This window comes from Diabrotica virgifera, chromosome 3 (assembly GCF_917563875.1).
Source record: "Diabrotica virgifera virgifera chromosome 3, PGI_DIABVI_V3a".
NCBI classification, from domain to species: Eukaryota; Metazoa; Arthropoda; class Insecta; order Coleoptera; family Chrysomelidae; genus Diabrotica; species Diabrotica virgifera.
Window position 1 is genome coordinate 110,410,177 of NC_065445.1, and position 19,769 is coordinate 110,429,945.

Sequence of the window (19,769 nt, forward strand, 5' to 3'; positions counted from 1 at the left end):
AATAGTATGTTTACCTCGTAGGAAAAGCCACATTCCTGGACTCTGTGTTGCTAAGTCTCGGCTTGCGCCTCGACTTAGCAATCTTCACAGTCGTCCAGGAATGTTAAGCTTATCCTACCCGGTAAACAATGTACTATTATGCGATCGTGTATGAGGTTATCATTAGCGTGTTAAGTTTTTGGTTCTAGCGAAAGTTTTTTTATGGACATCTTCAAAATCTTTAAAGAACACTTCAGGATTAGGATAAAGGAGACATTTTTGCATTAATTCCTGAATTCATTCCTAGTCAGCCGTAGTCATGCGGTACCCGCCTTTTTCACCGATTGGGCGATGTTTGAGCAATTTTTTTGAGATCAATTGTAGTACTGCTTTTTGTTAGAAGTGTGCAATCAATAAAGTTATACGAGGTAATCAAGTATTCGTTTCGCGGTCACTTTGCAGTACATAGTCTTATAAAGGACAGTGTTGCCTGTTCCACGCCTCTACAATACCTTACCTACATTTTGCTTATCATTAGTACTTGAACATTTTAAACAACCGTTTAATTTAAATTTAAAAGAAATTCAATAGTAAGTTGTCAGAATGTAAAGTTAGCTTAAGAACAATAAAAAATGATACCGGTACCCACGAAAAATAATTCATTGTGAACCTAATTATAGAAAATAAGGTAAAATTGTAAATACGTATGCATATATGTAATTACGAACATATCTACGTTATAGATTTTAATTCGCCAAAACCAAAATATATTAACATAAATATAATTTAAATTACCTACTTAGTTAAAAAATATCGTTAAAAATAACGTTAAATTAGTTAAAAATAATAAAACCGGCAACACTGAGCTCCAAGGTTCCGTAAGATTTACATAGCCCTATATTTCTTCTACTACAAAGTCACTGCAAAAAGCGGTATAGTTCCAGTATAACGACTAAAAGTGTTTTTTTAGTCTATGGAGTTTTTGATAAAAGCAAGACAAACTGTAAGTTATAATAATTGTTTTGTTACGTTTTTCTTTTTGAGGAAATAAATTAATAGAATCTGAATATTTCCATATGGAGGTCAATAAAAAGGGAAAATATAAGTGTCCTTATTTTTATTTTGTTTTGTACATTGTTGTGGCATTGTAATACATGACAGTGCCACGTAGATAAGTGCAAGTAGTAATCCTCTTTTTGAGTATACAATATAAACAAAAGACATACACATATTTTTATAATAACATCTTTTGTACAACACGGATAAGACCGAGCTACTCGGCATAAGACGTTTGTTATATCTGCGAAATTTGCAATCACGTCATATATTTGTCACGTTTGTTATTAGCCATATACGAGAACATCTTGTCCCCAAGACGCATCAATAGATTAACTGAAATTTTGTTCATATTATTTCTATCTTTGTGGGATCGGTACTCACCGGACAGACGCAAACGTTCGAATGCAATTGGCGTTTCTTGGTAAAGACAATGAAGTCGACTTTATTAAGTAACAAGACATTTACTTAACACATACACTACACATTACACTATCTAATTAAAAAATCAACTGTACCGTGTCGATGGCCATTATTGTCCAGGCATTTGAGCTAAATAAAAAAATCCATAGTTAATTTATTATTTGGAATTTATAGGAATAAAAGGCAGATTTCGAGCATATAGTTTAATCAAATCTTGCCCAAGTATACTTTCGCTAACTTAGCATCATCAGGGGCATTTCTTCAAAACAGGAAGATATCCCAGAAAAATGTAAATAACATTTGTATGGCAAGAAAGTAATTTAAAAGATTAAACATTTAATAAATAACATTAAACACGCACTGGAGGAAGGACAAACAGATCAAAAATTAATTAGAATTTGCCGGATACTACATCTTGGCAAGGAAAATCTAAGAACAATGAATGACAGTTCCTTATTTTGGCGATAATGTTCGAGTAAGTGACTTACTTTTCCTTGCTAAGATGTAGTATCCGGCAAATTTTAATTAATTTTTGATCTGTTGTTCTTCGTCCAGTGTGTTTTTGTTATTTATTAGTTGCTAAATCTTTTAAATTACTTTCTTGTCATACAAATGTTATCTACATTTTGCTGGGATATCTTCCTGTTTTGACGAAATGCCCCTGATGATGCTAAGTTAGCGAAAGTATACTTGGACAAGATTTGATTAAACTATATGCTCGAAATCTGCCTTTTATTCCTATAAATTCCATATATTCGAGCATTCAACCTACTTCTATTTTACTGACAATTTATTATTTATTTATTTCAGGTCCGAGTTGGGGAATCCGCCATCTTCAAGTGTTGTTTTATTTTTTACTTTTGACATACACTTACTCTATGAGAAGTGTTCTTTCTGTAGCAATTGTTGCTATGAATGACAATTCGACGTCATCGAATCCTAATATTGAGGTAAATAACTCAGTCTTGGGCCCACACTTAAGAAAAAAATGATTAACTCATGAGACTTGGTTTATTCAGTTATTCATGTCGAGTTCGACAACTTTTCTAATGTTCGGTATACACGACAACGATTTATCGTAGCGATGTGACTGTGTAGTTCGTTGGTGCAGTTTATCGAACGTCCATTAAGTGTCCACACGTCTTCAAAATTTGCATCGATCATCAGTTCCCTGATGAAACTCAGACTATAAACATGTCATCCGTAATAGAAGACGACGATAGTCTGGATTATTTTGTGCACAAACAGAAGAAAATCAAGGAGTCTGTAAGGATTGGCTTCTCAAAAGAAAAGCATACCTACTCTCACCTGAAAGCTACAGCGGGATAAGATGGTCAAAACTGTCCCCGCAACAATCAGCAGTGAAGAAACACGTCTTTACCAAACTAAATATATTTTACCAAAACACATTAATCAGCTAAGAATAACTGCGAAAAGAAAATAAAAAAAATATCTGCTGAAACCTTGCTTTTAGTGCTCAGAAGGATAAATAATTTTCTGTTAATCTGTGTTCTTGTTTGGGATGTTTTTTAAGTTACGTTTTGTATTCCATTATATAGGTAGGTACTATGTATTTTTGACTTGCTACAAACAATATTTGTATTTGTAAAGTAGTTAAATAAATCAATCAATCTGAACGATTTCTTCAACTTCCGCCTACACACTACGATAAAACTGTGCAGCCGCGATCGACAACGATTTATCGAATAAATGTTCATGCCAATCTTTTCCACCAACCAAAAATCTGCGTCGATTTACGTCCACACGTTTGATAACACTGCACCAACAAATAGTGCAGTCACTGAAGGTTTTCACCTCCGATTTCGTTGAACCTTCATCGATTTTTATGAAAATTGGTCAGTATTTAGAAGATACCTCAAGAAACAAAGGTGGCATGGTGAAAACTTGCGCTTTTTCCCTGGGAGTGGATGCCACCCCTTCTCAGAGGTGGAAATTATTTTATTAAAAATATCTCCAGAAGTCTATAGAGGGATCTATTCTAAGTAAAATTTGTTATATAAAGTTATTCAAATAAATCAATAGTTTTTGAGTTATTAAAGATAAAAGATTTTGATTTTTCGTGAAAAAATGCATGTTTTCAAGCGGGTTTTCATAAATAATTCAAAAATAGTAAGTTTTTTCAAAACAGTTGTCTGTACCAAAAATGCAGCTAATAAAAAATAGGATAAATTTCTCATCTGAAAAACCTTTTAATATTAATTCGAAGTGAGTAATTAGTAATTGAATGTATATTGTTTTTCGGCGAGCACTCAAACCTAAGTATTCAAGCTTACATATCAGGAAAACGATGCATTTTATGAAATATGTATATCAAACATGTTTTAAAGTACTCAGAAATACCTATCAAAACAGCTATAGAAAAAGTCGATATCGGCAAAACTAAGCAATTTATGATGAAAATAAGAGGACACTTTCGAATTTTTTAGAAAAAAGTGAAAAATAAAATATAGGTACGTCATTTCCACAAAAATTAAAATTTATAGTAATCCCTATAAAAATTTCTTTATTTTAATAAAAGCAATGATCTCAAAAATTTTGACTGGTTTAGAATGCACATTTTTTTTTAATATAATTTAATATAATGAGAATTTTTCAAATTTTCGTAGATTTCGTTTTCTTTTGATAATAACCCCAAAAATACTCGATACACGTAAAAAATGATACAAAATGAAATTTTAGTTTTCTTTTTGTCAAAGCTTTTTCTGTTTTTATTATTTTTGTATAATAAAAAATAACCGAGATGGAAACGTTTAAAGCCTAAATTTTACTGCGAGATCCATGTAACAAAATCGGTTTTATACCCTTTGTCTTAAAAAAAATAAGAGATATAGAAGATTAAATTTAATACGATATTATAGCTCTTGCAATTAACTTTGAAATGGTTCTCAGATAAACCTGATATCATAAAAATTAACGGAGTTATTGTTAAAAAATCAAGAGCATTTTTTTGAAAAACAAAAGATGTAGCAAAGATTTTGTATGTATACAGGGTGCGGGGAAGTCAAATTACACGTTTGTCGTAAGAGATGCAAAAAAATTATTTAAGTAGGATTAGGGCGTAGATAGGATCATAATTTTGAAAATATATCCACCCGTATTGAAAGGGTGAAACAAACTTATCTTTGCTTTAATGGAACACCTTGTATATTTTTTTCATTTTTGGAGTCTCCTCGATATTTTTTTAAATATAAGGTTTTGTAATGTAGTTTTAAAAGATGTGCAAAGTGCAAGTAGTTTTAAAAGATATTACGTTATTTTATTAATTTCATAGCAATATTCACATCCTGTATAATTGTAGCGATTTAACATCAATAAATCTATTTATATTCAAATGATTTTTAATATAGTTTACTGATTGCTAAAGATTAATAATATAGCTAATTGTTTAATTTTAGTAGGTATACAGGATTGTTCGAAACTGAATGAGTATTTCTTGAGTTTCCTCAGGGAGCACCCTGTATTTTAGTATTGTAATGAAATGCTATATTATGGTATTTTATTATTTCCGGGGCATTTCACATATCTAATTGTTTTTATTTGTGAGTTATTGGTGATTCTTCAACAATATTAATTGCAACAACAATTACGTGACATTTTATTAGGTTGGCCGCGAAAATATTTAATCAAAAATATTTTTTTATGATTTTTGATTTAAGCGGAGGTTGAGAAAAGGGTTTAAAAATTAATAAAAATCATAAATTATTCACAGAAATGTTAAAAAACATTTATTTTATTTGATTAAACTAGATTACTTTCGCCAGAATGCTTAAATCAGCATTTTTACCATTTAAAAAGGGTAGATTCCACCCCTAAAATGCAAAAAGCACAAGTTGGCACTATATCAGTTTTGTTTTTTGAGGTATCCGCTAACTACTCACCAATTTTCATAAAAATCAATGGAGGTTCAACGAAATCGGAGGTGAAAACTCTCGGTGGCTGCACTTTCAGAAATATAAAAAAACAATTTTAAAGCAAGGGTGGATTTCGCCCCTAAATGCAAAAACCGCAAGTTGGCACCATATAATTTATTATTTCTTGAGGTATCCTCTAACTATTCACCAATTTTCATGAGAATTAATGGAGGTTCAACGAAATTGGAGGTGAAAAGCTTCGGTGACTACACTTTCAGAGATATAAAAAATAATTTTAAAGCAGGGGTGGATTTCACCCCTAAAATGCAAAAAGCGCAAGTTGGCACTATATCATTTTTCTTTTTTGAAGTAATCTCTAACTACTTAACAATTTTCATGAGAATCAATGGAGGTTCAACGAAATCGGAGGTGAAAATCTTCGGTGACAGCACTTTCAGAAATAAAAAAAAATAATTTTAAAACAGGGGTGGATTTCACTATTAATAAGCAAAAAGCGCAAATTTGCACTATGTCACATTTGTTCCTTAAGGTATCCTCTAACCACTTACCAATTTTCATAAAAATCCATGGATGTTAAACGAAATCGGAGGTAATAACTGAAAGCCACCTTCACTGACTGCACTAAAACTACACGGTCACATCGCTACGATAAATCGTTGTCGTGTATACCGGCCATAATACGGAAATTTTTCGAGAGGAGGGCATTTCGTAAATATAGTAGGTTTTTAAACTTCGGTGCGTCCGACAACTGGATTACCGTTAAAAAGTTGTCGGACAATATTACAAGTTAATTAATTGTAAATATTTTTAACAAACAATCCTGCAATAATAAGCTGTTCAAAAAATCGAAAAATTACAATTTTTTAACCCGAATAACTTTTGATTAAAAAATAAAGTAGCAATTCTGCTTACCGCATTTGAAAGTTTAAGTCAAATTATATCGGTTTTGATTATTTGCATTGCTAAAAATTTATTATTTATTGTTAAACAAAGCTATAAACACCTAGTGTGTGAGTGATGTTTTCAATGATTTCTCATTTAAAATCGAACGAGTAGGTAGAGTAGCTACAAGTGCAAGCGATGCCATTTCTACGTAGCATGCGTTAAAACGCATGTATTAGGCACGGGGAACACTATGTGTTTATAGCTTTTTTTAACAATAAAAAAATTAATTTTTAGCAATGCAAATAATCAAAACCGATATAATTTGACTTAACCTTTTAAATGCGGTAAGCAGAATTGCTACTTTATTTTTTAATCAAAAGTTATTCGGGTTCAAAAATTGCAATTTTTCGATTTTTTGAAAGTTCAACCGCGGTTTTCTCGAAAACTATGCATTCTACGAAAAAACTTGTAGGAATATTTTTTGCTTAAAATGACCCAAAAATACAAAAAGATGTTTTGTTTTGCGAGAAATCGCTGTTATGTAATTCCTCAAGTTCTTTGTCTATAACAATCTTATCGACATCCGGATCAACTGTTACCCAAAAAATTCGTATTCTACGGGTCAAAATATATAAAAAGAACTTGGGTAAGTCCATCTGAATTAAGGAGGCCGTTGTACCCCCCCTGGCGACAGGACTAATAGGGAAATACAAACAAGCAAGTAAGCAAATTACTGTTAAATATGTTAAGTAAACTAAGGGTTAAACTTCGTTTTTTTTTTGGTATTTTATTTTATGTTTTTTTTTATAAAAAGCGTGCTTATAAGAAAATAAATCATTATAAAAGAAAGCATGATTTCTAATTTTTTTTTATTTATTTATTTGGCATTGATAAATGCCACACAGCCAGTATGATATTGATAAAATCTTCTAAACATAATCTAAACTAATATAAACTATATCTAAAACTACTTTACAAAACTACAATACAAGCGTCCATAGTAAAATAAGGGAAGCAAGGTCAAGTACCTACTTAACTTCACAACTAAAAAAACACATGTTTGAAGCATTTCGTTCCCAGAATTGGTGGCACATTTTTCAAATTTTGCCGCTTTTACTGTCCCATTTTAAGAAATGGTAGTATGCTAGACAAGGAGAGGTTTGAAGCAAGCCTCATCTGTAATGATTTGAGAAAGTTGGAATGAGATGCATGATGTATATAATACTGGCACGTGGAAGACGGATACAAAGATAAAGAGTCAGGGCCGTACCGATTTTAATTTTTTTCATAAAAATAAAGTTATTTAGGAAATTTCAAAAAACTAAATTGTATTTAAAAAACTGATTATGAAATAATGAAATAACGTAAATAGTCTATTGATATACTGGTGAGGCACTGCCTCACCTGCCCCATAGGACAAGCCGCCACTGAGTTGGAGTGAGTGCGAGAGATTGTTCGGAACATGCTACACGATGGGTAGATGACCGTAAAGTAAATACCCGTCGTCGGCCACCGCCGATGACCGAACAGCAAACAGCTGTTTGGGTTCGGTGGTGTTTCAAACGGTAGATAGAAACAGGGTTGCCAGATTGGTGTATTTTCCCACAATTTTGGGGTAATTTAAAAGCGTCTAGGGAAATTTTTCTAAGCAGAAATTGTAGTCGGATTTTTTGGGGGGGGAAAATTATGGGGGATTTTAAGGGGTCTAAGGGTCATGGTAAATTAAATTTGAGAATGTACATAGAACTGTATATTATACTCCCATATAATCGAAGACGATAGGAACTATGAATTATTTGCAGGGCCCTCGTTGATAAGTAGTATAATTTTGGTTTACTGTTCTCTTCATTTGACTACTAATTTATTAAAATGCGACAAAAATTTAAATTTGGGGTATTTGAGCTTCAATTTGAGAGAATTTCAGTTTCTAAGTGGGGGATTTATAAAATATCATCTGGCAATTCTGGATAGAAAGCTCAGTAGGTACTTAAAATAAAATTTCAACTTTATATCTCTCGATTTGATTTTTGTATAATTTTTAAAATTGTATTACCCTTCTATTCTTAATTATTAAAATATTAGCTTCTAAATTCACTTGATTTCTGTCTAAAAACAAGTCAAAAGATGAACCTAACCTTACATAACTACAGACAGTGTTCTCAGACCTCCTGAAATTTCAGGAGACCTACTGATGGCGACCCTCGCCTACTGATCTACTGATGGCGTCCCTAAACCTCCTGATGAAGTGATGAAATTCTGAAAATCATCTGGTTTTGTTCCAACTCGATACAAAACCGTTCTTGAATGATTACGAGGATGCGCAGTAACGAAAAATGTGTTACTGCGCAGAATTATTCGTCATTGCGCATGCGCGTAACGATTCAAGAACGGTTTTGTATGGAGTTTGAATTTTTCAGAATTTTATCCTATTTCATTTTTTTTTATTTTTATGCTTTAGCCGCCATCTAGCGTTGCCACAGCCGTCCCTTACAGATTTTATAGAGTTGCATGCCTACCTATAAACGTAAAAATACTCCACCAACTGATTCTACTGATTTTTCGTGGCGACATCTAGTTGCCAATCTATAAACGTAAAGACTGAAACTACAGAATTCTACCAATTTTTGAGGCGAGCGAGTCTCCTGAAATCTCCAGGGCCCTGATTCTAAATCAAATTTCGACACTAAACAAGTCGCTTTCAATATGGCGACGGTTGAAATGCGATTGTGCGAGCCTTGTGGATTTTAGTTGAACTAACGAAGTGACGTCATGAAATAGCGACTATCGAAATTAATAGCGACTTTAAAAAGGGTGTTGATATTATAATTTCGACTGTCGAAATTATTTGACACGGAGATGAATGAATGGCCAAAAGCGAGGTTAGGTTTAGTTTAGATGTGTTTTGTTTATTTCTTGCAAGGAAAACTAAAGCAAAAGGTATTATAATATAGCTCTGGGTTTAATTGAAATTTGCTTGTTTTGAGGAATTAGATAGAATAGTATTAAATTAGAAATATAATAATTGAGAATGTCCACAACATGAATCATCAACTCAATGAAAGATGTAAGGTAATAATCTGGGAAAATTAGTAAAAAACAAGAAAAATTAATTACCAGCTATTTTATTGCTGGACATGCTGAAATCAAATCTTAAGATTTCCTATATTAGTAATATAGCTGTGCAAAGTCCACAGAAAGTGTGCTATTTTGTTTATAAACAAATTAGGGCTCCGAAATCTTTTTTTTATTATTGCTCTATAACTCCGAAAATTTTAACTTTAAACCAAAACACTCACATAAAAATTGACAGTAATTTAATTCTGCACATTGATAATTTATTCCAATTTCCTTCGACGGAAATTTTCCTCGGAAAATTCGGGTTTTCCAAACAAAATCTTTAATTTTCAACTAAAATTTGAGGGAAGTAATTATTTATCAATAATTAAATAATTTGGTAACAGTGACATAAATCTTTTTTGTTATAAGTGTCTTGAAGATATGAAAATTTGTATGTACAAAGAAGACCGGAATTAAAAGGTATCTAATGGTTCAAAGATTAAAATCCTGTTGTTTATAACTCTGTCGCAAATGCCGGTCAAATTTGACCGGTTATACCTGGAATCACTCCTCGCAATTCAATTTGTTTTTCTTCGAAAAGGACACAGAAGCCGTGCCCTTTTCAACAGCGTTAACTTAATTTAATTAAATCTAATATTTTCTGAGGGGTTCTATTTGTTTATAAGCCAAAAAATTGTTTCTTTATAACATTCCTAAGACCGCTCAAATGGTCCAATTTCAATCCTGTAAGGTACGTTGAATAGATAGTGCTTTTTTATACGAAAATCATAGTTATTCTGGTGTATCATAATCTTTCTGGTTATTATTTCTACCGAAATTTTTTAATTAACATTTTAATTATTGCTAAACTATTGGTTAGATTGTCGCCTGTTTCCTGATATACAGAGAGGGGCTAAATTATGGAATAAATTCATTTTCTCTAAAATGGACGATTTTAGAGAAAAATCCCGAAACAGGTCGATTTTTATTTTTAAATTAAATTTCTTGGCATATATTTCAAACTAGTGACGTCATCCATCCGAGCGTGATGACGTAATCGATTATTTTTTTAAATAGGAATAGGGGTTCGTGTTGTAGCTCATTTACAAAGGCGTTCAATTCTCTATTCAGTATTATAAACATTAATATCATTATTTATACAGGGAGGCCAAAAAAATTTTTAAATTAAATTAATTGACGCAAGAAGAAGAATGCATGTAATTTATTTAACTCAAAATATATTCTATTGCTGTCAGAAAATAGAAAAAAATGTTTATTTTGCAAATAAACATTGCTTTTAGCTTAAATTAAATGTTCAAACTGCCAATAGGTAGGAGCATTGATTAATAAGTACGTAGGAGGGAGGCTGTTTGTGATTTAATTTAAGCGAAAAGAAATGCTTATTTGTGAAATAAACCTTTTCTTCTATTTTCTGACAGCAGTACAATGTATTTTGAGTTAAATAAATTACATACATTCTTCTTTTTGCGCCAATTAATTTAATTCAAAAATTTTTTTGGCAACCCTGTATAAATACCTAATGAGAATAATGTTTATATTACTGAATAGAGAATTGAACGCCCTTTCAAATGACCTACCACACGACCCCTATTCCCATTAACAAAATTATCGATTACGTCATCACGCTCAGATGGATGACGTCACTAGTAAGAAATATATGCCAAAAAATTCTAATTTAAAAATAAAAATCGACCTCTTTCGGGATTTTGCTCCAAAATCGCCCGTTTTAAAGAAATGAATTTATTCCATAATTTAGCCCCTCTGTATAATCTATTATAATAAATCTTTCATGTCATCAATTATTTAATTATTGATAAATAATTAGGTACTTCCCTAAAATTTTAATTAAAAATTGCAGATTTTTTGGGAAAACTCGGACTTTCTGAGTAAAATTTTTGTTGAAGGAAATCGGAAAAAAAAAATAACTTTGTGCAGAACTAAATTACGGTGAATTTTTATTTGAGTGTTTTTGGCTCAAAGGAAAAATTTTAGGAGTTACAGACCACTAATTGAAAAATAAAGAAGATTTAGAAGGGCTAATTTGTTTATAAATAAAATAACACACTTTCTGCGGACTTGTCATACCCCATATTACTAATAAAGTAACGCATAAATCCGTTATTTCGTAAACTGGTTACTTTAGGAAAATTCCCGAAACACGTCGATTTTTATTTTTAAATTACGGTTTTTTGGCATATATATCATACTAGTGAAGTCATCCATCTGGGCGTGATGACGTAATCGATGATTTTTTTAAATGAGAATAGGGGTCATATGATAGCTCATTTAAAAGGGTATTCAATTCTCTATCCAAGAATATAAACATTAACATAATTATTTATACAGTGTGTTCAAAAAACATTTTTTAATTAAAATAAGTGAGACAAAAAGAAGAATATAATGTAATTATTTAATTCAAAATACATTTTACTACTGTCAGTAAACAGAAAAAAATTTTATTTGACAAATAAACATTGATTTTCGCTTAAACGAAATGTTCAAACTGCCAAGCGACAGGTGGGTGGCAGCTTTAACATTGAATTTAAGCAAAAAACAATATTTATTTCTCAAATAAACATTTTTTTCCTGTTTTCTGACAACAGTAAAACGTATTTTGAATTAAATAAATTACGTACATTCTTCTTTTTGTTTCAATTATTTTAATTAAAAAAATGTTTTTTGAACACCTTGTATAAATAATTAGGTAAATGTTTATATTAGTGAATAGAGAATTGAATACCCTTTCAAATGACCTATCACATGACCATTCTCATTTAAAAAAATCATCGATTACGTCATCGCGCCCAAATGGATGACGTCACTAGTATAATATATATGCCAAAAAATCTGAATCTAAAAATAAAAATCGACCCGTTTCAGGATTTTTCATTAATGTCGCTGGTTTACGAAATAATGAATTTATGCGTTACTTTATGGACGCACTGTATATGCAATCTTAAGATTCGATTTTAGCAATAAAATAGCTGGTAAATAATTTTTCCCAAAAATTGCATTTTTTTCGATAATTTTCCCAGACTATCAACAAGTTCCAATAAACGGGAGCGCCAACCCAAATTCTGAGCAGTCTCAACATGATAAGGTTAATATCCCCAGTTGTAACTAATATCGAAATGAATAAGAATCGCTATATTCTGCGGCTGTCATGGCGGTGTCGAAATGAAATTGCGACTGTCGAAATGAATTAGAATCAGGGCCCTGATCGTTCGTGGCGGCACCTCCTGATCCTCAAAAAAGTCATCTGGGAACACTGACTACAGAGTTATCTCATAACTTGAGGTTTAACGTCGCATTATAAAGTGACAGTTATACCATACCTATATCAGATAACTCAAGAACTGTCAAGAAATAACGCAAGTAGTTAAGTTAAATATGATATATCACACCAATTCAAGGATTATAACTTAACTACAGGATAACTTTACGTTAAAGATAACTTCGGTCACCCATCACAGGGCGGAATATCCGCAAAATTTTTAAGGGTATTCCAGTTGTTGGACACACCAGTTTAGAAATCTTCATATTTACGAAACGCCCCCTCCCGAACATTTTCCGTCTTAGAAAAGTTGTCCGACTCGACATGAATAACTGAATAAAAAAAGTCTCATGAGCGGGGTAATATTTTTTTAGTATGTGGACCCAAGATCTAAAATATTCATTGTACATTTCAGACATACGATTGGAAAAACCAAAGTGTTGTATTATCGGCATTTTTCTGGGGGTACTTTATACTCCAGGTGCCCGCTGCTCAACTAGGGAAAAAATTCGGGGCCAAATGGATACTGGTAGGTTGCGCATCTGTAGATTCGGTATCTTGTATGTTGATACCAACAATGGCTAAATATTTTGGCGCTGAAGGAGTCATCGCATGTAGAATTTCTCAAGGATTGGCACAGGGAGGTATACCGCCATTGGTGCATATGTTGTTAGGACGTTGGGCACCACCATCTGAGAGATCCGTTCTTACCACGATTACATACGTAGGTAAATATACTTTTTTTCTTTTTATCTCGTAAACCAATAACTGAAAAAAGCTATAAATATCAAAGATGTACCGGAATAAAGATCTACAATTATTCATAACTCAATCTTTTCAGAAAGATAAACTTGACTAACCACATTTGAAGACAAAACACAATGTTTCTTAACCACGGTATGCGCCAAAATATACAGTACTGAAATTCGTATGCCTCAAATTTGTATTAGTACGTTCTTTAAAAGTCAAATATTGCAAAACCTCTAAATTTTAAACAACCGCTTGGATTGACATGAAATTTGGCATACACATAGCTAACAAGTCAAAGAAAAAAAAGTGATATTGTGCCGATGTGTGCTTTTGCCATAGGGGTGAGTTTCACCCCCTTTTGGGGGTGAAAAATATATATTCGAAGTAAGTCCGGAAATGGATAAAATGACTAATTCTAAGTAACTTTTGTTCTATAAAGATTTTTCACCAAGTTAATACTTTTCGAGTTATTTGCGAGTAAATAGGTTAATTTTTCTACAAAATAACCATGTTTTCAGACGGTTTTTCGCAAATAACTCAAAAAATAAGTATTTGGTAGAAAAAAATTCCTATCAAAAATATAGCACGTAAAAAAGTAAAAAACATGGTGTATATATTAGGTCACTATACCCAGTAAAAGCAGAGTTATAGCTAATGAAAAATAGGTTCATATTCGTCAAATTCCAAATCGATAATTTTAACGTGCCATAACCAAAAATCGAAGCACTTTTTTTTGAAAAACTCATTTTAACTTTTTTAAAGTGTTTATAAAATGCTTATTTTTGTTAAAAAAAAATGTTAGCAACAAAAGTAAACAAGTTACGCTCAAAATAAAGTTGTTCCCTTTTTTTTGGTAAGAAATGGGGAAAATCACCCCCTAATTAGCATTTCAAATGAACTTAATTGTTACCACTTCACAAGTTTTTTACTCTCGTATGTACTGATCATATGGTCTGTAAGTTTCATCGGTTCAAAGTCCTTATTATTGAAAGACCTGTAGTTAAAAGTGCTTAAACGAGTCACTTACCACGAGTGTATGCAAATTTGGAAACACCGAATCTTAACCAATTTTTGTCTTACAGAAAAAAAAAATACAAAATATTCAGAAAAGTACAGCCGACTTTTTTATTGTTTAATATTTTGGTATCTCTAACAATTTTTAAGTTATTTTGAAAAAACAAGCATTTTTTTCAAAATTAAATTTTTTAAAAATTTTACTTTAAAACCAAATTTGTTCAAAAGTAAGCACTTTGAATCGATAAAACTTACAGATCATATAAACACAACATAAGTAAAGTAACTTATAAAGCGGTAACGATTAATTTCGTTTAAGTTGCTAATTGGGGGGTGATCGTTCTGATTTTTTTTTTGCCAAAACAAAAGGGACCAACTTTATTTTGAGCGTAACTTGCTTACATTTGATGCTAGAATTTTTTTTATAAAAACAGAAATAAAGCTTTTTTTAAACACTTTAAAAGAGTTGTAATGTGTTTTCCCCAAGAATGCTTTATTATTTGGATATTTCTCATTGAATTATTCTATTTGGAATTTTTCGAATATGAACCTATTTTTCATTAGCTATAACTCTGTTTTTGCTAGGTATAGAGACCTAATGTATACACCGTTTTTTTTTTCACTTTTTTATAGGATATAGTTTTGATAAGAATATTTTTGTCGACAAAATGCTTACGTTTTGAGTTATTTGCGAAAATCCGTCTAAAAACGTGGTTATTTTGTTGAAAAATGAACATATTCACTTGCAAAAACTCGAAAAGTATTGATTTGGTGAAAAAACGCTATAGAACAAAAGTTGCTTAAAATTAGTCAGTTTATCCATTTTGGGACTTATCTTGGACATATATTTTTTCACCCCTGAGATGGGGTGAAACTGACCCCCAGGGCCAAAGCACATATCATCACCATACCACTTTTTTTCTTTGAAATGTTAGCGCGCGTGCCAAATTTCATGTCAATCCAAGCGGTTCTTTAAAATTCACATCAAAAACCGTGAAAGAATGTACTATATGTGTTAGGCGTCGAAACGTACTGAGTGGTTTCCGAACGTCATCGTTATAACGTACCTATGTGAATGTCGTTCACATGTTGCGAATGTTATGTGCTTCAGAATGGTCCTCAGTTTTGCACAAAAAATTTTTATAGTGGAGTACTATTTTAGGTCATACGGAAAAGGTAACGAAACCGGTCCAAGCTTAAAATCAACAATGGTTTCAGCAGGACGGGGTAACCGGTCACACTGCCAGGTACTCTCTTCGAATACTGCGCGATCTTTTTGGGAGTTGCCACTCACCAGAACTGAGGCCACCAGATCCGTACATATGGGGAATGCTGAAGGAGTTAGATAGTGGCAGTGGCGGATTTAGAAAGGACCCCGCAACACTCCTTATGGAAAAGTGGTCCCGGTCAAATTTAACGAAACTTTGGTCAATGATAGTTCTCAGTGAGTAGGTTAAGAAAGTCCATGGCACCTGGGTCTGAAAAACTACTGTTCTCTAGCTACAACCTTCTGAAGTTCTTAAATTCAGGTACTCGATTTACGTTAAGTGCACTAATTCACGGTCAATTGCATGCAAATATCTATTATTGAAAGAAGACAGATTCATTTTCTTCATGCATATTTGCGTGTTGCATATGAATTCGTGGTCAAAAATAGATGCATTGTATTTTAGTCTCCAGAAAACCTCCGAAAAGTCCTCAGAAAACTGAAGAAGTGCGATAGAAAATGTGCTGCTAGATTGACATAAGAATTATCATGTTTTCATGAATGGTCCACACTTATCCAATACCAGCATAGCTGCAGTTCCACCCTATCTTTAGAAAACTATTGAACAGTGGCGGATCTAGGGGTGGGAATAGGGGAATTCCCCCGTAAGACGGTCCAGAATTAAAGACAAAATTGTTGAAACATAAAAAATATATTAGCTGACATAAAACTTACCACACACAGACAAATTCAATTCAATTATCTCAACAGTTAAGAAAATTAAGGAAACTTATTGCACATGATACTATCTATGTCTTTTATGTAGTTTGGGTTTATCTATTTTATGTATTTTGGGGTTGATGTTTTATTGGAAGTCACCCCCTCCCCCAAGGCAAATGTTCCGCCACTGCTACCTAAACGTCCTCAGAAAACTGAGGAATAACCACAATAAGGGCTGCCAAAGCAGCACAAGACATCTCACGTTTTCACGCATGCAGAGTAGAGTGCCTCTAAATATGCCCGAGAAACAATACTTTTTGCAAATAGCCTATAGATGGTTTGCAAAGAATAATGCCCCGCATATTAGATATGAATAGAGAACATGGACTTGATCTCAATACGAAAAAAAAAACAAAGTACATACATGGTAGTCAGTAAGCTCGAAATATTAATTACAATCTTGTATGGAAAAATCGGGTTTATGTCATTTTCGACTATTTGTACGTTAAGATTTTGCTGATATCGATAGATGCATCATTTGTCGTGTTAACTATCCTGTCGTATCCAATCTTTCGTTATAAATGAATTTGGACGGCTCCATCTCGTTCATTCTCGCTATGTGTCCTAGCCACCGCAGCCTGTTTATTTTGATGGTCTACTTTATTGCACATGTTACACATAATATGTACTACATCGATGCATACGTAAAAATGTGAGAAGTCTTGTGCGGCTCTAGCACCACTTGTTATGGTTGTTCCTCAGCTTTTTAAAGGCGTTTCATTAGCAGTGGCGGATCTATACATTTTCCCTTGGAGGAACTTCCAATAAAACGCCAATCAAAACACATATAAAAAGGATAAACCCAAACTGCTTAAAAGACATAGGTGCCATAGTTCTCTTTACTTTCCTAACTATCGAGATAATTGAGTTAAATTTATTTGTCTGTGTGTGGTAAGTTTTATGTCAGCTAATATAATTTTTATGTTTCAACAATTTTTTCTTTATTTCTGGACCGTCTTACTGGGGAATTCCCCTACCCCCTAGATCCGCCACTGGTTTTCTAAAGATAAGGTGGAACTGCAGCTATGCTGGTATTGGATAAGTGTGAACCATTCATGAAAACATGATAATTCTTATGTCAATCTAGCAGCACATTTTCTATCGCACTTCTTCAGTTTTCTGAGGATTTTCGGAGGTTTTCTGAAGACTAAAATACAATGCATCTATTTTTGACCACGAATTCATATGCAACACGCAAATATGCATGAAGAAAATTAATCTGTCTTCTTTCAATAATAGATATTTTCATTCAATTGACCGTGAATTAGTGCACTTAACGTAAATCGAGTACCTGAATTTAAGAACTTCAGGAGGCTGTAGCTCGAGAACCGTAGTTTTCAGACCCAAGTAACATGGACTTTTTTAATCTAATCACTGAGAACTATCATTGACCAAAGTTTCGTTAAATTTGACCGGGACCACTTTTCCATAAGGAGTGTTGCGGGGTCTTTTGTCTTAGGAGAGGAAATTTGTCTTAGGGGAACTTTCAATGAAAAACTAGCCAAAAAACATAAAAAAGATAAACTCAGATTACATAAAAGACATCAATAATAACTTATAGGCATTAAGTTTCCTTAAGTTTCCTAACTAGCGTGTTTATTGGATTGAATTTTGTCTTTCTGTGGTTTCGGTTTCATGTCAGCTAATATATTTTTATGTTTGAACAATTTTTTTCTTTAATTTTGGACCTTGTTAGGGGGGAGATTTCCTCATTTTCCCTCCCCGTAAATCCGCCACTACTCTCAGATGACATCTTTAACATCTGTTTTATCGGTAACGTGTATCTAAGAGGAGTAATGCAAATTTACCGCGCCGTAAAGCTTGTTTCTAATTGGTCCAATCTCAGACAAGTTTACTCCGCCGTTATCAAATTTTGACACTAATGACATTTATAAAATTGTGGCACTATTGGCATTTTAAAGGTTAATTAAGTTATATCAGCGATTTTTTGTATTTTTTGTGTTATTCCTTTAATTTGTAGATTTTTAGTCTGTTTTTATATAAAAAACAGTTGTTTTTAGAACTCTTTAGTGACGTATTAGTGTAATATAATATTTATGGATTACCGTCAAAGACCGATATTTATGATCAACCAAAAGAAAGATGTATTTGGTGATATTTCTAGTGACTTTCTTGGCTGTGAAGCTGTCTTTTTAGTTTACTCCTCTTGGTTTAAAAACAAAGCTTAGAATATGTAAATACTCATAAACATTTCAATATTCATTTCAGTACTGTTTATTTTGTATATGTAGATATACAGGGTGTCCCGAAAAGATTGGTCATAAATTATACCACACATTCTGGGGTCAAAAATAGTTCGATTGAACCTAACTTACCTTAGTACAAATGTGCTCATAAAAAAAGTTACAGTCCTTTGAATTTACAAAATGAAAATCGATTTTTTTCAATATATTGAAGACTATTAGAGATTTTTTATTGAAAATTGACATGTATCATTCTTATGGCAGGTACATCGTAAAACAAAATTATAGTGAAATTTGTCCACCCCATAAAAAATTTATGGGGATTTTGTTCCCTTAAACCCCCCCAAACTTTTGTGTACGTTCCAATTAATTCATTATTGTGGTACCATTAGTTAAACACAACGTTTTCAAAACTTTTTTTGTCTCTTAGTATTTTTTCGATAAGCCAGTTTTTATCGAGATGCGGCTTCTTTTTCAATATATTTACGTAAAAATTGTATGGGGTTTTTTTCCTTTAAACCCCCCAAATGCTTGTGTACGTTCCAGTTAAACTATTTTTGTGATACCATTAGTTAAACACGGTGTTTTTTAAAACTTTTACCTCTCAGTCTTTTTTTCATAAGTCACCTTTTATCGAGATGTAGCTTCTTTTTCAAAATACATATACCTAAAAATGTAAATTATAAATAAATTTTCAGATTATTAACAGGTCTCTATAATCGTACTTAACCATATAGAAATATGTGGTGGATTCGACAAATATTCAAAATATCTCGATAAATACTGGCTTATCGAAAAAGTACTGAGAGGCAAAAAAGTTTTAAAAACATTGTATTTAACTAATGGTGCCACAATAATAATTTAATTGGAACGTACACAAAAGTTTGGGGGGGGGGGGTTTAAGGGAACAAAACCCCCTTTAAAATTTTTATGGGGTGCACAAATTTCACTTTAATTTTTTTTAAGATGTTGCTGCCATAGAAATGCCACATGTCCATTTTCAATAAAAAATCTCTGAGAGTTTTCGATATATGAAAAAAAATCTATTTTAATTTTGTAACTTCAAAGGGCTGTAACTTATTTTGTGTGCACTATGTATAGGTGAGTGAGGTTCAATCAATCTATGTTTGACCCCAGAATCTGTGGTATAATTTATGACCAATCTTTTCGGGAGACCCTGTATATTTCATATTTTTTATAAAGTGAGTTAATAAGCTATAACATTT

At 32.4% G+C, this 19,769-nt stretch overlaps 1 protein-coding gene across 2 annotated transcripts in view; it reads left to right on the top strand.

Moving 5' to 3' along the window:
- LOC114332619 (putative inorganic phosphate cotransporter) overlaps positions 1-19,769 on the top strand; it is a 126,881-nt gene that overhangs the window by 75,880 nt on the left and 31,232 nt on the right. For both annotated transcript variants that reach the window (XM_050646825.1, XM_028282439.2), the window contains exons 2-3: positions 2,269-2,408; positions 13,004-13,316. In XM_050646825.1, the coding sequence (XP_050502782.1) occupies positions 2,269-2,408; positions 13,004-13,316 (453 nt within the window). The remainder of the gene's footprint in view (positions 1-2,268; positions 2,409-13,003; positions 13,317-19,769) is intronic.